The sequence below is a fragment of the Ursus maritimus genome, unplaced genomic scaffold (assembly GCF_017311325.1).
Source record: "Ursus maritimus isolate PB19 unplaced genomic scaffold, ASM1731132v1 scaffold_1, whole genome shotgun sequence".
NCBI classification, from domain to species: domain Eukaryota; kingdom Metazoa; phylum Chordata; class Mammalia; order Carnivora; family Ursidae; genus Ursus; species Ursus maritimus.
This window is the reverse complement of record NW_024423343.1, coordinates 25,883,241-25,909,396: the sequence shown is the minus strand read 5'-3', so window position 1 is coordinate 25,909,396 and position 26,156 is coordinate 25,883,241. Positions and strand designations below refer to the sequence as shown.

The 26,156-nt window shown below is 37.5% G+C and overlaps 1 protein-coding gene across 2 annotated transcripts in view; it reads right to left on the bottom strand.

Moving 5' to 3' along the window:
• Window positions 1-284: 284 nt before the first annotated feature.
• The window catches only part of ACADL (acyl-CoA dehydrogenase long chain), a 39,367-nt gene continuing 13,495 nt past the window's right edge, over window positions 285-26,156 (bottom strand). Inside the window, exons 5-11 of one of the 2 annotated variants that reach the window (XM_040641186.1) lie at window positions 25,858-25,924; window positions 22,169-22,333; window positions 21,188-21,289; window positions 19,863-19,976; window positions 8,651-8,778; window positions 6,461-6,547; window positions 285-792 (exon numbers count right to left, since the gene is read on the bottom strand). In XM_040641186.1, the coding sequence (XP_040497120.1) occupies window positions 699-792; window positions 6,461-6,547; window positions 8,651-8,778; window positions 19,863-19,976; window positions 21,188-21,289; window positions 22,169-22,333; window positions 25,858-25,924 (757 nt within the window). In that variant the 3' untranslated portion in view covers window positions 285-698. The remainder of the gene's footprint in view (window positions 793-6,460; window positions 6,548-8,650; window positions 8,779-19,862; window positions 19,977-21,187; window positions 21,290-22,168; window positions 22,334-25,857; window positions 25,925-26,156) is intronic. The other variant, XM_040641193.1, reaches the window with a different exon arrangement.

The following is a 26,156-nucleotide window of genomic DNA, read 5'->3' as shown; positions in this document are numbered from 1 at the left end:
AAAGGATGATAAATTATTCTGTGTTCTCCTATAAATGAAACTAGGATGCAATCTGCTGAAAGCCCAGGTGTTAGTAGGTGAGAGAAGCGCCCAAATTCTCCAGTTGGGTGGGGTCGGGCAAATGCTCAGCTTGAGTCCTAGTGTTTCCCAGGCAGTAAGGCAGGAAGCTTCCTGCTTCCCCTAGAGCAGCTCTTCATTCATCAGCATTTCACAGAGACTCTGCATAAACTTTTGTTTGAAGAAATGATTCCACTGCTTAAAAACAGAGGCTTAGGACAGGGTGATAGAAAGCATTTACATTGTATATTTATTCTTCCCTTTCAAAGTCAATGTGCTGTAACTATTACTGTTACTATAAATACTAATAGTAACAAAACTATTGCTGCCTCAATTTGAAAGCAATTATGCTTTTATTAGAATTTTAGGGAGTAGCAAACACCGAAGTTTCTAGAATCAGAAAAGTTTTGCCTTTTAGCTACATAAAAAATTAAAAGTCAAACCTTGTACTAAAGAATTTTAGAATCTTTGAATTCAAAGTTTCTCCTACCATTGTATTAATCTCATATTTGATTTCTTTTTCTATAGAGAAAGTATATAAAAACATGTTTAGCGTTTCCTCCCTTGCCAGGTTGCATTTTATCTTGAGTAGATTTAAAACCAGATTAGCTGTAATAGGATTCCAGGATGTGGGCAGACCTCTACTTGTCACGGAAGATATCTCTTGCAATCAGCTCCTTCATTATTTCGTTGGTACCACCATAGATTGGCTGAGCTCGGGCATCCACATAAGCTCTAAATAAATCAGAAGAGCATTAAATGAGTAAATAAAAATACTGGAAATTACAAATTTTGTCTTACCAGGTAACTATTAGTTAAAGTATTTATTTAATGAAATCCGAACAATAAAAGCTCTTTATAAATTCCGTTTTTTTCCACTATGGCATTCAACCTAGATTTGTATAATTATAAGATTCTATTAAGATACTGATCATCCAGGGGCGCGTGGGTGGCTCAGTTGGTTAAGCGACTGCCTTTGGCTCAGGGTTCAGGTCATGATCCCAGGGTCCTCGGACAGAGCTCCTAGCTCAGCAGGAAACCTGCTTCTCCCTCTCCCTCTGCCTGCTACTCTGCCTGCTTGTGCTCTCTCCCTCTCTGTCAAATAAATTAATTAGATAAAATCTTAAAAAAAAAGATACTGATCATCTGTATAGCTTTAGTTTGCTTGATGAGATTACAATTTCAAAATAACATTTATTAGTATGTTTCACTGATATAATTTTGTAAAATTTAGCACATGTAATAGCATTCTAGCATTCTAAAAAAGGCTGTTTCAGGTTTGGAATGGACAGAATGTCTTAATTTCTTGTTATTTTTAATGTTCCCTTAAAAAAACTTTAAATCTACTGGTTTTACAGGAAACAAAAGAGAAAAGAAAGTACCTATTTTCTAACATCCCTTTAGATTCCCACCACCAATGCTGCCATCAGGCGTGTAACTGATGCTTTAGGGAATATTACTTCCCACAAAGTTAACAAGTAACTTATGTTTTGGAAATGGTTTGGCTATTAACCATTAATATAACCACTATATTAAAATACTGAGTGCCTAAGTCTACTGCCACGAAAAAAAAAATGTTACCAGGAATTCACTTTTGGTAGCAATGATAGCAGCCGTGAAACTGTATAGTTGTTTTTACCTTTTCTCATCTCATTTTATCCTCTCGTATCCTTTATCCTTTATACTGGAACCAGGGAGGATAAATATTACTGTTGTTTTGCAGGTAAAGGAACTGAGGGCAGAGCAGTTATACATGTACTAATGAATGGTTACTATTTATTGGTCACATAACAGATAATTAATTGGCAGGCTGGAATGAGAAGGTAGGTATCTTGCCACTTTGGCAAGTATCTTTTTTATTATACCACAATATTTTATTTTATTTTATTTATTTATTTATTTATTTATTTATTTTTTAAAAGATTTTATTTATTTATTTGACAGAGATAGAGACAGCCAGTGAGAGAGGGAACACAAGCAGGGGGAGTGGGAGAGGAAGAAGCAGGTTCATAGCGGAGGAGCCTGACGTGGGGCTCAATCCCATAACGCCGGGATCACGCCCTGACCCGAAGGCAGACGCTTAACCGCTGTGCCACCCAGGCGCCCCTATACCACAATATTTTAATTGGTCTAGGCATGCAGGACTAGTTATGAGCTTTGGACTTTCCTAGTAGACAAATTCAAAGGCATTTTTTTTTTCAAGCATAGAATGTTCTTTGGTTTTTTAATTTTTTAAAATTTTTATTTACTTATTTTTTAAATTTTATTTATTTGAGAGAGAACAAGAGTGAGTAAGAGCATGGGGGCGGGGAGAGGGAGTGGGAGAAGCAGGCTCTCCACTGAGCAGGGAGCCCAAGGTGGGGCCTGATCCCATGACCCCGGGAGGGATCACGACCCAAGCTCAAGGCAGCTGCTTAACTAAGCCACCCAGGCGCTCCTGTTTTTTGTTTTTAATTTAACATTTGAGACAAATTAAATGTGCCAGCTCTCTAGGAACATGACCAACTCTAGACTCTCCATATTCATCATGCTACCTGGCAAACAGTGAGCACTCAGTAAATAGTTACTGATTTGGTGTATTACAAAGGAACTTTAGAGTTTCAATACCTACTTTTTGATGAAATTTGAAATATGAAGACATTCGCATTTTCAAATATATTTTTTTCTTTTGAAGAGATTCCCCTGCTGTCCACAAAATCCAGCACTTGCATGTAGAGAACCTACCTAGAATTTCAGCCTACTTCAGCAATGCTTTTAGAAATTTTTGAACTGTTTTTTTTTTTTTTTCTTCTCCGCATTGAAGAAGTTCCAATGGAGTAGGTAATGACAGAGATCAGTAAACCTTTTATAGGTTACTAATTCAATTAAGTCATCAACTAAAATTAACAGAGAAAGGCAGCAGAAGGAACGTTTAACCGCACAGTGATGAAGCTTGTCTTAGGCTATTCTTCCTAACAGTACCGAGGAGCCTTGAAATGGCAAAGCTCAATAAGCCTCACTTCTCCCAGGCTCCAAGTCCAATGAGTAAGACTGAAACAAGTTCACATGCTTAAGACCAGTTATTTAAAAACAAACAAATAAAAAACAAGTAAAAAGCAACAAAAGAAAAATGCAAAACAAACAAAAAACCCCAAACAACCCCCAAAACACATACACAGACAAACAATACAGCTTAATCCGAGGATATTAGAAACACAATCAGGATGATTTTTTCTCTCAAATCAAAGTCCGTGCACTGCAACCACATACTGCCTAATGTGTCTAATCAGCCTTTTGATATTATCTATTATTCTCTCTTCCTAACTCATGAAAAATTCTTTCCTCACGTCTCTGGGGAAGAGAAACAGCAGTCTAGTTTAAAAGTTCATACAATCTTTGAACTAACAGACCAGCCAAGAAAGGGATTATTACTCCTGAAAGGAAATATAAGTCTCTCAAATTGAAACCAGGCATTTCAAGTAAGCCATCAAGCTACAATGTTTACTTGCTACTGACCTGAAGGAATGGCCTCTAAGAAAACAGAGAGCAAGACTTACTCTGTACTCTGATCTTGGGCCATGTGGATGGGTGACTCCTCTTCACCTCATATGCCTGGAACCTGAACTAGACTAGACAAACACTGAGCCAATACATGTCGACCTTTCCAGCAGCAGTTGTAATGGCACAGTCAAGTAGAAGAATATAGATATGCATTATGATTTTCTTACCATTGTGAATATTGAGAATAAAACATGGAAATGCACAGAAAAAATTTCAGGATGATTTAATTTGTGCTAGCATAACTCAATGTTTACTTCTGATTTCACGACTATACAAAGATAAAAAAAATAAATCTGCTTTTGATTAAGGCTCATTTGAAGTAGTTCTGAAAGGATATACCAAAATCCAAGTCCAGGATTGACCAAAAAAAAAAAAAAGTGTGTGTATATATATAGAGAGAGAGAGAGAAAGAGAGAATATATGAGTGTGTGTATATATATAAATATATATTATTAAAAATACATATATATAATATATAATGGGTATATATATGAGTGTGTGTGTGTGTATAGATATATATATACAACTTAGTTACTTCATATCTACATTCCAAAAGAAGGGAAAAGCCCTAGTTGCTGCTGAGTTTTTATAAAAGGTTATAAATTATACACACCCTATGATTAAAGCTTTCTGAACTGCCCCAATGACTACAGAAAATTAGTAGATTATATCTATGCTGGAGCTTCTGTTCTTAATATAACTTAACTAAAATGTTTAATTTTCCTCATTAAAGACCATAAGTATATCAAATGTTTTCAATTATGTTTGCCAAAATGATAAATTTGAAAATCAGTCTGAATACCAGTTTGATAATTTTACCCTTCAGAGAGTCTGTATTTAGATTAAAATTAGAATAGACGAAGTTTTTAGAAGCCCATAGCATTCACATTCTCAGATTCAGAACTCAACCGGACTTCTCTCCATATAGTAAAATTCCTTTGAGAAAGTTTTTTAAACTGAAAATATTGCTAAGTAAGAGGAAAATTTTCTAGAGCAAAATGAATAATCAAGTATTTAAGATATGAAAACTTTGATCCTTCTCATATTTACGTTTTTTTCTGAAGTGCCAATTTTTTTTTACTTTTAAAACGTGGTATTTTAGGGGTGCCTGGGTGGCTCAGTCAGTTGAGTGTCTCACTCTTGATTTTGGCTCAGGTCATGATCTCTGGGTCGTGAGATCAAGCCCACTGTCCAGCTCATGCTGACTTGAGATTCTCTCTCTCTCTCTCTCTCTCTCTCTCCCTCTGCCCCTCCCCGGGCTCACGTGTGTGTGTGTGTGTGTGTGTGTGTGTGGGGTGGGGTGGGGAGTGTGCGTGCGTGCTCACACACTCTCTCTCTCTCTCTAAAATAAATAAATAAATTCTTTAAAAAAATAAAATAAAAAGCGATATTTTAAAAGAAGACATATAAAGGACCAACGGGTATATGAAAAAACGCTCGCTGTCACCAATCATCAGGGAAACACAAATCAAAACCACAATGAGGCATCACCTCACACCACCTGTGAGGATAGCTATTAACAAAAAAACCCAAAGGGAAACAGGATGGCTAGTAACAACAACAACAACAAAAAAAACCAACAACAACAAAGGAAAACAGGTGTTGAGAAGAACGTGGAGAAATTGGAACCCCTGCATGCTGTTGGAGGGAATACAAAATGGGGCAGCTGCTATGGCAAACAGTATGAATGCTCCTCAGAAAATTAAATAGAACTACCATATGATTTTAAAATCCCACTTCTAGGTATTTATTGCAAAGAATTGAAATCAGGACCTCCAAAAAATATTAGCATTCACGTGTTCATTGCAGTATTATTCACAATAGCCAAGATGTGGAAACAACCTAAATGTCCATGCACAGATGAATGGATAAAGAAAATGGAATGGAATACTGTTCAACCTTAAAACAGAAGGAAATTCTACAATGTGTGACAACTTGGATGGACTTGAACATTCTGCTAAGTGAAATAAGCTAGTCACAGAAAGAAAAATACTATGTGATTCCACTTATGAGTTATCTAAAATAGCCAAATTCATAGAATTGAAAGGAATGATGTTTGCCAGGAACAAAGGAAGGGGATAATGGGGAATTATTAATCAATGGGCATAAAGTTTCAGTCGAGCAAGATGAATAGGCGTTAGAGGTCTACAGTACAATGTTGTACCTAGAGTTAATAATATAGTACGGAATACTTAAAAATTTGTGAAGAGGGTATTTCTGATGTTAAATGTTCTTACTACAGTAAAATAAAATAATTAATAGTCAATGCAAATTCAAGGAAGAATAATAACCTATTTTCTACCCATTATATTAGCATAAGGTTTAAAAAGCAAGAACATTCACAGTTTAGGAAGATAAGTTATCCTCAAACTTTTTTCATTTGAGTATGAGTTGCTACTAACTAGAGAAAATCATCTGGCAATGTATTAAAATTTAAAATACGCACACTTATGAACCAACAATACTACTTTTGGAACTCTGTCCTGTCGTAATCGAAAACACATGTATCTAAGACACACGTTTAAAGGTGTTTTGTTGCAGCACCTACTGTCAGAGTAAAAGAGTCAAAATAACCTGTGTAATTACGGTTAACCAATAAAATACAGTATCATTCGATTATAAAGAAAGTGATATTAATCCTGTATAATGATTCAAAAAAGCCAAACTTTACTATATTGGACCTTTCACTTTCTTTAAAAATGGTAAATTCCTAGTAGTGAGCTGAACACATGAAGCCGTTTCATCTGCTCGAACACACTTTGTAGGCAGATGACAAACACAAAGATTTTGCATCTTTTTTCCACTACACTCAATGTACAAAGTACAGTGAAGAAATTTTCCTTTTTCTTCACATCATACTCACTTTGCAATTGGGTACTCCCACATGTAGCCCCAACCTCCATGGAGCTGGACACAGTCATAAGCCACACGGTTTTGTAATTCAGTTGCCCTAGATGACCAAAATGAAAAGCAAAAAAGGAAGATTTGAAATAGATTTTCACAAGATGCTTCACAATCGGGAAACAAATTATTTCTGACTATTTAAATACATACATTTGTCGAACAATTACAATTAGACATATTAGCCAACCGGAAAAGATTGACATAAATTATATATGAAATAAATCTCTGGGCAATTTTCACATAATGAATACTTTCATCATCAATTAGTTCTGCTGGGTTTTTGTTAAGGCTAGAAATAAAATGTGGAAAGCACAGACAATTAGGTGTTGGCTACTTTAGGCCTGAAAAGGATAAAGTAAAAACCTGAATTTGGCCTAATTTATTTAAATTCTTTGTATGATCTAAGTTAATTATATAGTTATACAGCTATCTATTTCCTTTTGCCTTGTAATATGTCTTTTTCTCCAAAGATGTCACTTCTACGTGAAGGTTGCAATTCTGAATTTCGGTAACTGTGCAAATTTTTTTTTAGGGATTTTCAGAAATAAACTGAAAGTAAAAGTAAAAACCTAAGAGGGAAGACTATTATTAAGGTAGCACTATCATATAGGAAACTTCTTAAAGATTATTTGGGTATTATTATTCCCAAAGTATATGAAATACTTGAGAAATAGTCTTGATCTTAGCACAGTAATTTTAACTATCATTAAAATTCATAAGATAACTGGTAGAGATTTTATTCATTGTAACATAAAAATGTAAGTTCAAAATGCTTTTCAACATATTTTTCTTATTTTTTTCCTTTTAAAGTAACGTCTGCCCACAACGTGGGGCTTGAACTCACGACTCTGAGATCAAGAGTCGCATGCTCTACTGACTGAACCAGCCAGGCACCCCTCAACCTATTTTTCAATAGTGGGAAACATAAAGCAAAAGTAAGCATAGCCACATTTTCTTATTTAAAACAATTTTTAACTCAAGGCATAGAACAGGTGAGGATGTTCCTAATATAACAGTAACAATATAATGATTAACAGAGAAGGCTCAGGGGGCAACAATATTTAGAATTCTATACATTTTTGTATTTGGCAAGTATTTTAGTGAAATATTTACTGGGCTATAACTAGTTGCTTCCTCTGCATCAATGTGAAGTAACAGTATGTCTTTAAACTCAGTGTTTTCAAAGAACAGTAAGGTCAATAGCTATCTGAATATCTCTTTTTCTAAAAACATCTAAAAATTTTTTTATACTTTTTTCAATTAGTCAGAGAACTTGCTGTAAATGTAAATGTAAGATGTCTCCCCCAAAGTACAAGTTCCTAGTATTAATTTCAACCTGGCCGTTTCATTATTCTGGAATCATTACATAAAGAACTACCCTGCATTATTTCTCCATTCTATTTCTGATTGAACTGAACACAAGTTAATGAATAATGACAGGAATTTTTTCTAGGTTATTTTTGGGCTAATGAGATGTGAGAATGTTTGTTTTTAAAACAGAGGAAACCAAACCCATTTCCAGAATCTGATTTAAACTATGTTCTTGTATCTTAAAGTACACAAAAGCCTTACAGAAGTCTCTTTTCAATTAACTCATCTTTAATACCAATGAAAAGTCTTTCCAAGCCTAATAGGACATTTTCCCTTTCATTTAACAGAGCATGTGCAACTTTTGATGGGACAATCAATTTTTCAGAAATTTTTCTTAGATCTGGACATTTTAAATAGAAATATGCAGTCCAGTCTACTCATTTCACAGATATCAAAATGTTGGCCCAGAGAGAATTAAATTTAATTATAGTTATTTAATGAAAGCATTGGGATTCAATCTCAGGACTCTAAGACTTACTGTCCTTGTTTGGTCTCCTTATAACGCCTCTTGTCAGATAATTTGAAATCAAACTAGTACTTGAATGAACTCCTCAGTCAGCCGACTTCAGTATGTTAACATCTTATATTCAATAGCAAGCTAAAAGTTAAATCAACCTGAGTAATTTTTAGCACAATAGGCTCAAAGGGACCTTTCAGCACTTTTTCTTTCATCTTCACAGCCTTCTTCCTTTAAGATCCTCAAGGCTGAGTTTAAAGTTGGAAGCATTCCGTAACAGTCTGTGCAAACACCACATTTTAATGACTGAAGCGCGCATACCAATATTTAGCCATGGAAGCAGTAGCAGAGTCCAGACGTTTCTTTTCATGCAGCTGAAGACAGCTGTCCACAAAAGCTCTGGTTACACAAATGTGTGTTTTTAATTCTGCTAGCTTATGCTGCACTGCCTTGAGTGTAAAGGAAATGAAAGGAAAAAAAAAATTAAGCATAGAAAAAGAGCATATTTTTTAGTCACCTAGCGTATCAAAAATTATATAATAGAAGATCTTTAGAACAAAACAAAAGTGGAATTATTCGTTCTTTTTTTTTTTTTTTCCTCCAAAAGAAGCATATGTTAAACAAAATAGCTTAAATTTAGAACCCACTATATTCACTGCTAGGGAATCGTGTATTAAAAGATGCAAAAAGAGATAAACTACATAAATAACATCTCATGTTTTAGATTAAAAAATTTAGACCATTTAGGGAAACTGCTTGAAAACCAGCATGCCTTTAATAGGCGAGCACCATCTGGTGGTACAGTCCTTTAATACAGCTGTTGAAAACACCTATTTTCCTCCCCAATCTAAATCCATGAAGAATTTGTCTTTTTTTTTCTTTTTATAATTAGTCTCTGTTAATGAAATTAAGTATAAACATTTCTCTATTCTGCTTCTTTGTCTTGGAGTAAAATAATAAAGTAACAAGCTGGAAGGACAACATTAAAAATATTTATTAGGGGCGCCTGGGTGGCACAGCGGTTATGCGTCTGCCTTCGGCTCAGGGCGTGATCCCGGCGATCCGGGGTCGAGCCCCACATCAGGCTCTTCTGCTATGAGCCTGCTTCTTCCTCTCCCACTCCCCCTGCTTGTGTTCCCTCTCTCGCTGGCTGTCTCTATCTCTGTTGAATAAATAAATAAAATCTTTAAAAAAAAATATTTATTAGACATTATTTTATATTGCGAAGTATTTTGATCTAGATCTACGGAATGTAGCAGAGTAACAGCATCAGAGCACTCAAGACAGCGACGTCCAGTACTGTCCAACCTCTTCCATCTCTCTCCAGCCCTTCCTCTTATCCCTCTCAATAGCTAGTCTCTAACTTGAACTGAATGATCTGGAATGTTAATACTTTATACTTTCTCCTGCTGGCCATAGACAACCTATAGTAGCCTTTGAAATCATTCTCTTCTCAACTGTTTTTGATTGCTTTCACGTAAATAAAATTTTCTTATATTCCAGATTCTTGGCTCTCATACCTTGAATTTTGAGCTTACATCTGGTCTCTTTGGCACCAATTCTTGAACCTCCTTCAGGAAACTGGCTTGGATTTGACATACTAGCCTTCCACTTTGGGTGACCCCCCAAATACACCCCATTCTAGTTGACCTCTTAGGTTCAAGGCCCAGCTATGGTCAGCTGGCTCTGTCTTCCTTGTGGAAATTCAGATAGAAACAGAGTTTTGATCATTCTGCTATGGAATTCATGAATGAGACCTTTGCTGTGGCTAATAAAGGCGTGAAGTTAGTGACAAAGGTGGCACAGTTAAACTCAAACTAGAAATTAATGTGCCTCACCTATGCACTGGCAAGTTCAAAGCCATGACTGAGTCCCCAAAAGGAAGGCTTTAGGGACAGATTCTCAAGAGGATGCTGGCCCTGCCATTCCTACTGGCTATAGCAATTCTCAAACCACAAAACTGAACCTTTTAGCTTCGTTGTGGTGGGGACAATTTGGGTACTCTCCATTTCCAGAAAAGAGTAGAAAGGAATATACCAAGACCCAGGACCAAGCAAGACCTGAGTGTCAGGAGGAGTAGGAGCTATGAGGGACAGATTCCTCAGAGGTGTATCAGTGTAACTACCATGCGAATTAAAAACCCAACGGACTGCCTTTCCCTTGGCTTTACTCAATCCTGTTGTAGAAACAGACACTATGACTGGCACCTACTGGTTCCAAAACCAAGCAGTAGGAAGGTTGGCGCCACACTTTTTCCACCTCTGTATCCTGGCCTCTGTTTCAGAACATGCTGGGTCACATCAAAACCTTCTTTCCCTCTCACTCTTTCCCTTATGTTGTTTATCTCCCTTTCTATTCATTTAATTAGGCCAAATCTCTACCATCTAATCAGCACAAAGTTTCCCACTTCCACCCCACACATCCAAGATTACTCAGAGAAAACCTAAAGATGGAAGAAGAAATGAAAAAAAGTGGGGAAATACTGTTCTATACATTGAAAACAGATGAGTATATATTCCCTCTAAGCCTATTCCCGGTTTAGCTCAATGACACTATATATAACACTTCAGTTGGAAAATAAGTGAGAATCTGACAATTCTTTTATTTTGAATTTATTTATTTTTATTTGAGACAGAGAGAGAGAGAAAACATGCGCAGGGGCGCCCACATGTGCAGGGGGGAGAGGGAGAGGGAGAGAATCCCCAGCAGACTCCCTGCTGGGAGCAAAGCCCAATGTGGGGCTTCATCCCACGACCCTGGGATCACGACCCAAGCCAAAATCAAGAGTCAGATGTCCTACCAACTGAGCCACCCAGGCGCCCTAAGAATCTGACAACTCTTAAGATACTTTTGCCCTCTCCCCACTGTGATGGCACACTTGAGAATTTATGCACTATTTACAATGCGAGAGAATCTAAGCCCCATTCCCTCACACAAGAGCTATTTCTCTGGGAATGCTGGGAGCTTCCAGAAGCTGAAGTTAAATTTCAGATCAGGATGGGCTCATTTAGAACTCTTGCTTTAATTCATTTAAGGAAGTCCACAGGTTTGAAGAAATTAATGGCCTCCAAGAATACATAATCTGGGGGATAAAGAGATTAAATATTTGCATATTCTTTTTCTTATATAAATGTCTTTTTAAAAGATTTTATTTATTTATTTGACAGAGAGAGACAGCCAGCGAGAGAGGGAACACAAGCAGGGGGAGTGGGAGAGGAAGACGCAGGCTCCTAGCGGAGGAGCCTGATGTGGGGCTCGATCCAATAACGCCGGGATCACGCCCTGAGCGGAAGGCAGACACTTAACGACTGCGCCACCCAGGCACCCCCTAAATATTTGCATATTCTTGGCATCACATTGGGTGTTACCACACGGATTCTGCCTTGGCTCTTCACTGCAGACATTGCCTCATGCTTCTAGAAATTACTCTGTAATAGATGGTGGCGAGTAATTGTACCACGCATTATTAGCAAGGTGCTTCTTGTGAATGATCAATACCCTTGTAGCAACATTTTTGAACATTCATTAATAATCGCTAACAGATAATACTGCAGCTAGCATTTAAAAAGAAAATCCTTGAAACTTACTGAGTGACTCAGAGTATCTTTCAGAGTTCTGAATGACGTAACTTTGAATCATAGAATTATGGAACTAGAATCCACTTTGGAGAGGTTATCTAGCCCATATTCCATGTAAACAACACCATTAATTGTACTCTAATATGCTATGACTCAAATATAAAATATAACATCTTAGTTTTGCCATTTAATTTTATAGTTAATTAACCCCCCACTCAAGGTCTTAAGAACTGGGTAATTACTTTTTGGAGGAATGTAAAGAAGTGCTATTTTTTTCCTCTCCTATTCTTTTCTGTAATATTCTGTGCTCTTAGAATCAAGAGCATACCACACAGGAAATAACTAAAGCTTGTCTTAGAAAACAACACTGAATTTCCACTTCATTGCCAATGGCTGAAGGAAGTGGGGAAAGAAAAAAGGTCTATCTACTTTAAATTTCTGGGTAGCAAACTAGCGTGTAAGTTAAGAGAATAGGTTCTGGAGCTATAGTATCTGTGTTATCTTGGGAAAATTGATTAGCTTCTCCATGCCTCAATCTCCTTATCTGTAAAATGAGGGTAAATATAATGCTTATGATATAGAGAGGTGTGAAGAAAAAATGAGACAATCCATTTAGCACAGTGTCTGGCACATGGAAACAGTGCAATAAATGAGTCACTCTCATTATTTATATCTGAATTTTATCACTTTATTGTTTAGTCTTTGGAAAACCATAAGATTTGACATCAAATATGGAGAGTACGTATGAGAGGAAATGAAAATCCTATAATTGCCACTTAAATATGATAGGTCTCCATCCAAAAAGAATATGATTTTTTTGGTGGAATATATCCAAATGGCAGAGAGGCCCCAAATGTTCAAAATTCAAGGATAACAGAGAGAAAGGAAGGAAACTGAATAGTTAAATGATCAGAAAATGCCATTTGGCTAAGTATAATATGATATTTAAAGGTCTTCTACTTCATTTTAATAACTAGAACAATAGTGTACCCAGCTCTGGAATAGGAGGTGTAAGCAATGTATTGGTTGTTCTTCTTTGAATACATTCCTAGATTGAATATGAAAATACTACTCAAAGATACTTATTTTGATAAAACAAAGATCAGAAGAAATATCTCAGAAATCTGAGTACGTACATATTTACTCGGAAAACCATACTACAGGCAGCCCTAGCATACTGGTAGAAGCAATGCTACTGCCACCTAGTGACATTTTGGTAAACTACCTTTGAAAGGAAGCAATAATAAAACTGTACTTGCTTTGAAAAGGATTAGAACTATCCCTTCTCTTTTTGCTATCAAAATATATGCATTTATTTAGTATAATATATATACTAAATATATAATAAAATACATATATTTATTTTTCTCCTATAGGAAAACATTATACCAATTTCCTATTTCCTTCGTGGTCAAATGTCAAATCAGACTTAACATCCTGAGTTATAGATAATCTGGGTAACATCACAGTCATCTTTGTTGTAATTTAATATGAATTCCATAAAAGGAGATGTAGATTTGCAAGGAGATGGAAATTATGCTTATTTGGTTCACTTTTTATTTTTTAATTTTTAAAAAAGATTTTATTTATTTTTTATGTCAGAGAGAGAGGGAGAGAGCACAAGCAGGGGGAACAACAGGCAGAGGGAGAAGCAGGCTCCCTGCTGAGCAAAGAGCCTGACATGGAACTTGATCCCAGGACCCCGGGACCATGACCCGGGCCAAAGGCAGATGCTTAACCAACTGAGCCACCCACGGATCCCTATTTTTTAATTTTTAAAAAAGATTTATGTATTTATTTGAGAAGGAGAAAGAGAGCACATGTGCAGGATGGGGAGGGCCAGAGGGAGAGAGTCTTAACCAGACTCTGTGCTCAGCATGGAGCCCCAAACGGGGCTTGATCTCAGAATCCTGAGCCAAAACCAAGAATCAGACACTTAACCGACTGTGCCACCCAGGCCCCACAAGGTTCACTTTTTATAGTATCCATGATAGAGCTAAAGGCATGAAATTGGTGGTGGCTGGATTTCAGAAGCAAAAGCTATTACAGGCATACCTTGTTTTCTTGCTCTTTGCAGATGTTGCGTTTTTTACAAATTGAAGGTCTGTGGTGACCCTGTGTTGAACAAGTCTACCTGTGCCATTTTCCCAATAGCATTTGCTCACTTTGTGTCCCTGTGTCATATTTTGGTAATTCTCACAATATTCCAAACTTTTTCATTATTATTATATTTGTTATGGTGATCAGTGATCTTTGATGTTACTGTTCTTCTTGATTTGAGGCGCCAAGAACTACGCCCATATAAGGTGCTAAACTTAATCGATAAATGTGTGTGTTCTGATCGCTCCACTGACCAGCCGTTCTCCTACCTCTCTCCCTCTCCTTGAGCCTCCCTATTCCCCTGTGACACAAAAATACTGAACTGAGACCCATTAATAACCCTACAATGGCCTCTAAATATCCAAGTGAAAGGAGTCATCACACACCTCTCATTTTAAATCAAAAGCTAGAAATGATTAAGCTTCCTGAGGAAGGCATGTCCAAAGCCAAGACAGGCTGACAGCTATGTTTCTTGTGCTAGGCAGCCAAGCTGTGAATGCAAAGGAAAAGTTCTTGAAGGAAATTAAAAGTGCTCCTCCAGTGAAAACGTAAGAGAGAAAAAAAAGTGAAACAGCCTTATTGCTGATGTAGAGAAAGCTTTCGTGGTCTGGATAAAAAGATCGAACCAGCCACAACATTACCTTAAGCTAAAACGTAATCCAGAGCAATGCCCTAACTCTCCTTAATTCTGTGAAAACTGAGAGAGGTGAGGAATTTCAACAGGTCTGAAGTTGGCAGAGGTTGGTTCACGAGGTTGAAGGAAAGAAGCCATCTCCATAACAGAAACTTGCAAGCTGAAGCAGTAAGGCCTGATGCAAAAGCTCCAGCAGGTTATCCAGAAATCCCAGCTAAGGTCCTTAACAAAGGTGGCCACACTACACGGTGGATTGTCAACGTAGATGAAGCAGCCTTATCTTGCAAGAAGATGCCATCTATGACCTTCATAGCTAGAAAGGAGAAGTCGTATCTGGCTTCAAAGCTTCGAAGGAGAGGCTGACTTTCTTGCTAGGGGCTAATGCAGCTGGTGACTTTGAGCTGGAGCCAATGCTCACCGGCCATTCTGAAAATCCTAGGGCCTTAAGAATTATGCTAGAACTACTCTCCCTGTGGTCTAGAACTGGAACAAAACGCCTGGATAACAGCACATCTGTCTACAACATGGCTGAATTACTGAATATGGTAAGCCCACTGATAAGCTCAGAAGAAAGAAATTCCTTTCAAATATTACTGCTTATCGACAATGCGCCTGATAACCGAGTTTTGACTGAGATAGACAATGAGATTAATGTTGTTTTCATGCCTACTAACAAAACATCCATTCTGTAGCCCATGGATTAAGGAGAAATTTTGACTTTCAAGTTGTATTATTTGAGGAATACATTTTGTAAGGCTGCAGCCGCCATAGATAGACATTCCTCTGATGGATCTGGGCTAAAGTAAAGTGAAAACGCTCTCCAAAGAATCCACCATTCCAAATGCCATTAAGAACATTCATGAATCATTGGAAGGGGTTGAAATATCAATATTAACAGGAGTTTTAGAAGAAGTTGATTCCAACCCTCCTGGATGACTTTGAGGGATTCAAAACTTCAGTGGAGGAAGTGACTGGATGTGGTGGGAACAGCAAGAGAACCAGAATCAGAAGTGGAGCCTGAAGATGGGGCTGAATTGCTACCATCTTATAATAAACTTAACAGAGGAAGAGTTGCTTCTTATGGATGAACAAACAAAGTGGTTGTTCTGGAGATGGAATCTACCGGTAAAAATGCTGTGAAGATTGTGGAAATGACAACAAAAGATTTAGAAAATTACAGAAACTTAGTTGATAAAGCAGCAGCAGGGTTTGAGAGGACTGATTCTAATTTTGAAAGTTCTGTGGATAAAATGCTATCAAACAACATTGTATGCTACAGAGAAATTGTTCAAGGAAGAGTCAACTGTTGTGGCAAAGTTCACTGTTGTCTTTTTAAAAAATTATTATTAATAACATATAATGTATTCTTTGTTTCAGGGGTAGAGGTCTGTGATTCATCAGTCTTACACAATACACAGCACCTACCACAACACGTACAGTTCATTGTTGTTTTAAAAAAAGGCATTGCCACCCAACCTTCACAGCAGCCACCATCGGTATCAGTCAGCAGCCATCAACATAGAGGCAAGAACCTCCATCGGCAGAGAGCTTACCACTCACTGAAGGCTGGATGATGGCTAGCATTTTTAGCAATAAAACATTTTTTAATAAAGATATGCATACCCTTTATTTTTTTAAAGATTTTTTTATTTATTTGAGAGAGAGGGAGAGAGTGCACATGCAAGGGGAAGGGGCAGAGGGAGAGGGAGAAAGAGTCTTTTTTTTTTTTTTTAAATATTTTATTTATTTATTTGACAGAGAGAGACAGCCAGCGAGAGAGGGAACACAAACAGGGGGAGTGGGAGAGGAAGAAGCAGACTTCCAGTGGAGGAGCCTGATGTGGGGCTCGATCCCAGAACGCTGGGATCACGCCCTGAGCGGAAGGCAGACGCTTAACCGCTGTGCCACCCAGGCGCCCCAGGGAGAAAGAGTCTTAAGCAGAGTCCAAGCTGAGTGCAGAGCCCCATGTGGGGCTCGAGCTCATGACCCTGAGAGATCAGACCTGAGCCGAAACCAAGAGTCGGACGCTTAGCTGACTGCACCACTCAGGCACCCCATATGGACGTACACTTTTTAGACATAATGCTTTGCACACTTAACAGACGATAGTATAGTATAAACGTAACTTTTATATGTACTGGGAAACCAAAAATTCATTAGACTTGCTTTACTGCAATACTCTGGAACAGAACCGGCAATACCTTCTAGGTATGCCTCTGATGTACTTTGGGTAAAGTTCGGAAAGTCACAGAGTAATACTTCATATTGGGAGGAGCCTATAGTGTGTATTTGAAGAATCAGACCTATTCAAATTACATTTCAGCATACAACCTTTAGAGGGCAATCAATACATATTTGCTCAGTAGAACAAAAAGGAATAAATTCTGTATATCACTATTACTCAAAGGGAGAACATTGGCATTTTGAGTGAGACAATTAGTTGCTCTACTAAGCTATCTCTGAATCACAGGACATTTAACAATACCAGCCTCCAGAGCACCAAATACAAAACACACCCCCCCCATTGCTGTGTACCCCACTTCCCGAAAGTTCTAAATGCCTGGGGGGAAGAGGGCAATCACTGAGAATCACTGCAATGTGTAAATTAATGATACATAAATGAAAAGGAATATAAAATATAAAATCCTTACGCTAAAGGAAATCATAATTTAGGCAAGTCAATACCATTTAAAAAAATTTTTTTAAAGATTTCATTTTTTTATTTGTTAGAGAGAGAGAGCAAGCGAGCACAAGCAGAGGGAGCAGCAGGCAGAGGGAAAGGGAGAAGCAGGCTCCCTGATGAGCAAGGAGCCCAACATGGGACTAGATCCCAGAACCCTGGGATCATGACCTGAACCGAAGGCAGATGCTTAACTGACTGAGCCACCCAGGCACCCTGGAAAAAATTAACTTGATGAACACACAGGTAGCAAATAATTCTCAAAATGGCCTGGAGTAGGTCTAGACCAGGAGCTAGAAGTTGATAAATAGGTTCCCTTCACTGGAACAAAATGGAGGAAGACATTACATAAGGGGAAAATAGCAAACCTCAGGGAGTGGTGACCTTGCCAGGCCACATTCTGAGCACTTTGGGCGTACCATCTAATCTTCACAGTAATTCTATAAGGTAGCTCCAGATATTATTCACATCTTGCAAATAAGAAAATGCTTTGGAGAGCGATCGTACAACCTGACCAGACCACAGAGATCCAAGTAGCTGAGCTAGGACTTAACCATGCCGGAAGTTAATTTCTGTAATGCCGGTCCTAAAAGGCTACCAAAGTGTTTCATTTCTGCCTTGCCCTTTACAAAGCCCATCATCTAACAGGTCATTCTACTTCAAATTGCTCAAGTAGATTTCCAACTCCAGGTTTTTTGCTGGTAAAATGTTGAATGAATTTTATGATTGCCTTGTTTATAAACCGTTCATTGAAGAAGAAACTAGAGTCTAATATTTGATTGGCATGGTTAGTTATGGCCACCAAATGCTGAGTTCTTTGGCAAATACCTTAAACTTCCTTGCAAAACCCAATCTTAAACAATCATCCAGCTACTCTATGCTTGATCCTGGATAGCTAAACCCTTTTAGTAAATCTAATACACAAAAAAGCAGAAGGTACCCGTCATAAACCCATGATCATTAACCTCATCTAAGTCCTCAGTACTGCTAGCAGCCTTGCTATATTTTTCTAGTTAGTTCAGTCTCTCAGTTTGAAGGGGTATTTCAAATCTTCCTCTCCTTGGACACCTCCACGCCCCCTTCACTCACCTATTTTTCAAGAACTGAGTTTCCCTATATTACTTAAGGGAAATGGAAGCCTTCATAAAAGAGCTTTTGCAATTTTCTACCAACAGAGCTAAGTATCTGAATGAACCCATACCTGTCCTTTCCTCTGATGGAGGAAACATCTCTGCTGTGGGGGTGGGAAGCCCTATCTTTCCATGTGCTTTGGCACCCACAACCTAAGACTTTCTCAAATATCCTAGACAGTTGATTATCCTCTTCATATCTACAATCTTTCTCTCAATTAAATCCTTTCTCTAGGAATTAAAATGTGCTTCCAGCATTCTCATCCTAATAATAATAATGAAAACTTAATAATCTCCAAATATGTCTCTTGACCCCAAAATTCCGCCCCCCACATCCTCTTCTTACCCCCTAGCAACCATCTTTCTCTTAACTGCCATTCACAGCTGAACTCAGGAAAGAGTTGCCTGCTGTCAGAATCTTTACTTCCTCATTTCCATTTACTCCTCTAACAACTCTGGTCTGGCACCACCCCATACTAGTCCATTAACGGCCCTTAAGAAATAACTTCCCTATCACTATGTCCAATTGGCACTTTTTAAATTAATTATTTTTAATTTAAATTCAATTAATTAACATATAATGTATTACATGTTTCAGAGATATAGGTCTGTGATTCATCGGTCTTATGTAATACCCAGTGCTCATTACAACACATACCCTCCCCAATGTCCATCACCCAGTTACCCCATCCTCCTCCCCCCTACCCTCCAGCAGCCCTCACTTTGTTTCCTATGATTAGGAGTCTCTTATGGTTTGTCTCCCTCTGTGGTTTCATCTTGTTTCATTTTTCCCCTCTCTTCCCCTATGATCCTCTGCCTTGTTTCTTAAATTCTACGGAGCAGTGAGATCATATGATAATTGTCTTTCTCTGATTGACTAATTTCGCTTAGTATAAGACCCTCTAGTTCCATCCACGTCGTTGCAAATGGCAAGATTTCATCTTTTTGATGGCTGTGCAATATTCCATTATATATATATATATATAATATATATTATATATAGATATAGATATAGATATATAGATATAGATATAGATATAGATATATGCGCCACATCTTCTTTATCCATTCACCTTCCAATGGTCACTCTTGACCTTCATCTTAGTTTCCCTCTAAGTGCCTTTGGCCCTACTCCTGCCTACTGGAAATCTTCTTTCCTCTTGTCTTCTGGGACACTACTTGCTTGATTTGCTGTTTTCTTTCTAGCCATTCATTCTCTGTTGTCTTTGCAGGTTCTTCCCCTTCTACTCCAACTGTAAATCCTGCATTTTTCTCAGGACTCTGTCCTAGAACCTGTCTTACTCTCTACTTTTTCCCTCAACGGTCTCATCCACCTCCATGGATTCTGATACTACCTCTATGAGAATTACTCCATATTCATATTTAGATTTATGTTACTATGACGACATACCTGCATATGTGCAACTGTTTTCCCAAAAGCTTTTCTTTCTTTAACGTAATTCCTGGTTTCTTCAAACATGAATTCACTGGCTGAAATTGCCAGGTCAGCAATCACTAGCCTTTCCTATAAGCCAAAATTAGGTCTTATGAATCATTCTAATTCCACAAGTGATTTTCACAAGATTTCAATGATGATAAATCTCATAAATAATCTTTATTAAACTCCTAAAAATTAATTTAATTCTATAAGAAAATGCTTCCACAGATTAATAAGAATATTTTGACATATCCATAATAATTCTCTAAAACAAATCCTTTAATTAAAAAAATATTTTTTTTTTACAGATTTTATTTATTTATTTATTTGACAGAGAGAGACAGCCAGCGAGAGAGGGAACACAGGTAGGGGGAGTGGGAGAGGAAGAAGCAGCCTTCCAGCAGAGGAGCCTGATGTGGGGCTCGATCCCAGAATGCCGGGATCATGCCCTGAGCCGAAGGCAGACGCTTAAGGACTGCGCCACCCAGGCGCCCCACAAATCCTTTATTTTTATAAATGACTGTCTCTACTATATATAGATATATACGTAATTTATTTCATTCCTTCTCATCATTCATCTATGAGAAGAGAAATATGAAATTGTTCATTTTTATTTATTGATCTCTGCACATTACATGTCCTCATAGATAGCTCTGTGAAAATCAACATCTTGAAGGGTACAGGTTAAATTCTGTCTATTAGTGCAAAAGTATCCACAGTTTAAATCCATCTTGCTGGTGATTTCTATATTCTATCTCGGTGGCAGTGTTTCTAGCCTTGTCCCCAGTTTCATGTTTAGCCCAGGCTGTGGCAAACACACCTACACTCATATGCTGGCACGTGAGGCTCAATGATCGCTCAGCTAGCACACTCCAAAAACACACGTCTGTGGGCTGACCTTATGTGGTATGAACTCAACAACTTTCCCCTTTGATTCTCAGGTATTACAAAAAAATCCTGCCAAATGTTTTGGCTGACAGCTCCTTATAGGGAGCTAAGAATTCTTGAATTGTAGTTAAGAAGCAAAATCTTTCTAAAAGGGTATCACAGTTGTGAAATACCTAATTTCCCTACTCACTTATAAGCTTTGATTGGGTATCTCTGAGTTTAGTTATTTACCTATCCAGCCTACAAAACTCAGGGGCTTTTTGTTTTGTTTTGTTTTTTTGTTTTTTTACAACTTCAAGTTATACTCAAGTGACTGGCTGTATCACAAGTTTTATACACATGAATTTATATAGTTCTATGTTATTTAATTCATTAACTAATCAAAAGATGGAATCTTTAATAATTCTGACCTGTGGAAGCTCTTGCATGAGGTAATAGAAGCCTCTATTCTCTTCTCCAAGTAGGGCACTAGCTGGCAACCGGACATCTTCAAAGAATAATTCTGCAGTATCCTAAGGGATCACACAATTAAGTACAGAATTATTTCATTTAAATCTCCCAACAAACCAACGAGGTGATGACTATTTCCATTTAAGAAAACAAAACCAAGAACAAAACAAACTGGAAGCCAAGCTGGAGCGATTAATAACTGCAACGAGGATGTGGTAAACCAGGGATTCAAACCCAAATCCACATGATTCTGAAAACTTGTGACTTTCTCACTATAACACACTGTCATTCTAGCTCCAATCTTGTCCAGTTCTGTATGTACCAAGAGCTAAGGGTTTCTAATGCATATTAAGTAAAACATGTTTTTCTTTTTTGGTAATGAAAAAACTACCAGATAATTGTCAAATAATAGAAAAATATTTTCTGCTCTTATTTCATAATTTTCTTCAATTTAATAGAAGGTCTATTAACATACAATTAATTTTGCCATTACTTTTTTTTTTTTAAGATTTTGTTTATTTATTTGACGGAGAGAGAGACAGCAAGCAAGAGAGGGAACACAAGCAGGGGGAGTGGGAGAGGAAGAAGCAGGCTCATAGCAGAGGAGCCTGATGTGGGGCTCGATCCCAGAACGCTGGGATCACGCCCTGAGCCGAAGGCAAAGGCTTAACGACTGAGCCACCCAGGCGCCCCTATTTTGCCATTTCTGAAGCAGATACTCAAAATATCTTGATTCACTTCTGTTGCTGAGCAACAGAAAGAGATACAGTTAGATAAATGGAATAAATCTCTTACCATTTCTGAAAAACGTATTTTAGGAATTTGGCATAAGAAGGTATGATCTGATATACATATATCAAGCTTATAGAACTACATAGTTCTATAGGGCATAATTGAGTAAACTCAATTATTTATAATTAATAATTTATACTGTGACTTACCTGGGCTTTTAGTCCCATTTTTTGTAGCTTTTGTCCCTTGATAAATCCTTTCATTCCATTTTCCACCAGAAAAAGACTAATGCCATGGGCAGGAGAGTGAGCCTCACGATTTGTGACGGCCACTACAATCACAACGTCACTTAGCCACCCATTGGTGATGAATACCTGCAAACCCCAAATATACTGTGATGTTCCACAATAAATCAGGTCCACGTATAAGTCATAACTGGAGAATAGTATATTCAAGAAGACTAAACCAGACAAGACAGGCTTTATGCCTCTCTTTGTACTCTACCCAAGTATCTTCAGTGTTAATATCTGCAGTGTTAATAACCTACATGAGTTTATTAAAGAGCAAAAGGAAAAGAGCCCAATGCTTCAAAGAATGAAGCCAGTACATTTTCATTCCACAATTAATCCATGATTTATAAATAATAATGAACAGAGCTTATTATGACCTTTCCAAATTAAAACAGAATTAATTATCTATAAAAATGATAAAATGATAAACTGTATTTTATTTATTTTTAAGATTTTATTTATTTGAGAGAGAAAGAGACAGAGAGAGCACGAGAGGGGTGAGGGGCAGAGGGAGAAGCAGACTCCACATGGAGCAGGGAGCCTGATGTAGGACTCGATCCTGGGACTCCAAGATCATGACCTGAGCCGAAGGCAGTTGCTTAACCAACTAAACCACCCAGGCATCTGATAAATGGCATTTTAGAAAGAAGTTGCAGATGAGAAAAAGGAATCTGTTTTAAATGGCACTACACTATAAGAAGAATTATGTTCTAAAATCCACAAAGAAGCGGCACCAGAGTGGCTCAGATGGTTAAGCGTCTGCCTTGGGCTCAGGTCATGATCCCAGGGTTCTGGGATCGAGTCCCATGTCAGGCTCCAAGCTCAGCCGGAAGGCTGCTTCTCCCTCTCCCTCTCCCCCTGCTTGTGCTCTCTCTGTCTCTGTTTCAAATGAATGAATGAATGAATGAATGAATAAAATTTAAAAAAATCCACAAAGAAATAATGGGAAATAAGCCAATGATATTACCCTTGTCTACATGATAGTAAGTGAAGGGGGACATGGTTACAAGTGACACAGCAATCAAAGACCCTCAACATCTCTCTGTACGAGGAGATCCTTGAGGGAAGGGACTATCTCCTACTCATATACCTACTGTCAGTGCCTAGAGTTGTGTTTGGCATATAGAAGGCCTTCAAGGGTATTTGCTGAATAAATGAGAAAAATGTACTCTTGAAAATAAATTGTATACATCATGGCAAAACTATTTTTTCTACAATGTTGCTCCATCACACCCCTTGCTCAAAAACCTTCAAGGTCTCCCAGTTTCATAATGGCCACCCGTGTAGGTGCCATAGTTGAATTGCCAAAATAGTGCCTTTTTGTGTGTTTTGAATCACATGTCCAGGGATTAGTGCCTGTATGCGCTAAATCCATGGCCTCAGACATCTATCAACAGACATTATTATAGATGAAAGACAAACAATGGGATGAAAGGAAGGGAGGAACTGTTTACAGGGCAAAAACTGTTCACTTTAATACTGATTTCAATTTGGTAAAATCAAATGGAGTTCTCCAACAGTTCTTCTTGGACATAATTACGAAAAAAGGTTAATAGATTCCGAATCATTTCTGCAATAGTCTGACAGAAGGTGAGTATTTCCAGCATGACTGATCTCTTTGTATAAAATTATAACAGAATTCTCTTTGTAAGAGGACGTTCTCAATTTCTTTCCCTAATCATGACAAAATTTTTAATAGGGCTGGGATTATCCCTACTGAGGGCCATCACTTTTTATTTTTTTATTTTCTGTTACTGAATGCTTATAACATAAGCTCATTGTACATGCTACATAGATGGTAATATTGTGATAAAGGAAAAGGGGAAAAATCCTCCATGAGTCCATCATAAAGATAGCATTATGAATTTCCTTTCTGGTATTTTTTCTTTTAACATAGTTGAGATCTATATGCATTTTCACTTAAATGTTAATATGGTCTTTTCACTTAATGTAATTATTTTTCTAAACCATTAAAAATTTCATATCGATGCTTTAATGGGTGCATATTAGGTCATCTTATTGATGTACTATATTTACTTACTTATTCCTTTACTTTTGCTTCCTTTCAATTTTTTGTTATGTCTAATAGAGATCTAGAAACAGTCAGTGGTGCTTTCCTGGGTGGTTCGCACAGAAGACTTGTGTAGAAAGCTGGAGTCATAGGAGAATGGGTTCCCATTTCACTTTTGACCAAATAGCCTAGTCTTCTGTGGCCCTTGGTGGGCAGTTAAGTGATCATAGACTGGAATCAGCACATACTTATTATCATCCTTAGGACAAATAATTTAGACTAAAATTCTTTTTTTTTTTTAATGATTTTTTATTATATTATGTTAGTCACCATATAGTACATCCCCGGTTTCCGATGTAAGGCTCGATGATTCATTAGTTGTGTATAACACCCAGTGCACCATGCAATACGTGCCCTCCTTACTACCCATCACCAGTCTATCCCATTCCCCCACCCCCCTCCCCTCTGAGGCTAGACTAAAATTCTTAAAGTATGTTTGGAAAAATACCAGTGACTCAAGATAACCTATGAAGAGAATTTCCTAGGGCATAAGACATACTATATCCAACTTTTAGAGGTTCACAACGTATATCAGCATATCAAAGAGTGGGAAGTTGCACACATTTTCCAAATTTATTTGACACCACAGATACTGTTTTTCTGTACAACTATGAAACTAGACTATGGAATGGTCTTTAGAACTGGGCTACTCAAAATGTGTTCTTCAGACCAACGTCAGCCCACAAACTGCTGCTAGTCCTTGACAGTGTAAGCACGGAAATCAAGAGTGTCTACAAAATTTTACAGCAATTTGACAGTGTAACAATCAAACTTGTGATTTTGTAAATGCGACGGTATTAGTCTAAAACTAATTAGAAATTTTTAAAAACATTTCAAAGAAAACACACATAATTAGTTCTTCAACAGGCTTTGAAACAATTTTTGGAAAGACCTCCTTAGTGTAAATGATAAACATCTTTCCTTCACTTAACACTTGGTCAACAATAAATATTTGCTGAATTTATACCAGACTCAGCTTTAGGTAAATAAAATCCTCTGCGATCAGTAATATTAGATTCTAAGGGACATATTTACTCCTAAGCCTGCCTATCACCTTAATTGGAAGGCTTTCCAATTCCATCTGGGTTGATGTGACTCTCAGAAGGATTGAAGGGCTCTCAAATTCTATCAAAGATATCTTTCTCTCCTAAGAACTTTGGAAACTCTTCTTGATATTTATAAGAAAATCTTATCCCCAATTTTTCATGACTATCAAGTTTACTAACTATTGTGTGTCTCATATTTGGACAATACAAGCCCTTCCTTCCTCTTCTGTGGCTTGATAAGGGCTGTTTGGAAGCTAAGACATCTGTCATATTAGCAAGGGGAGCATGCCAAATGGAACATAGAAGAGGCACAGATCTCATGTAGTACAAATGTTGCAAATTTCTTATAAAACAAAACAGCTTACGTAAACTCAATCTTCCCATGAGTCCAAAGATCTGAGAGAATCAATAACAATCAATAAGCGTTGAGACACTGTTAACTCATGGCATGACTCAGGATAGAAGGGCTATGGAAGCCTCTCTTTACACACCTTGCTTCCATTGAGAATCCAGTCACTTCCATCCTTTTTAGCATTTGTTCTTATTCCTTGCACATCACTGTAATTGGAAAAAGTGAAGAATAATGAAAAGAAATTCATTTGTTGGTAAAAACTGAATTATCAAAAAGATCTTACATAAGTATGTCTATAATGTGATCATTCCAACTGTTTATACCATGATAAAAATTGACTAATATTAGAGATGTTCACACAAATGCACTGAAAAATCACATCTGATGTATCATATTCTAAACCACTTATACAAATGTATATGGTTAAGATTACATAAA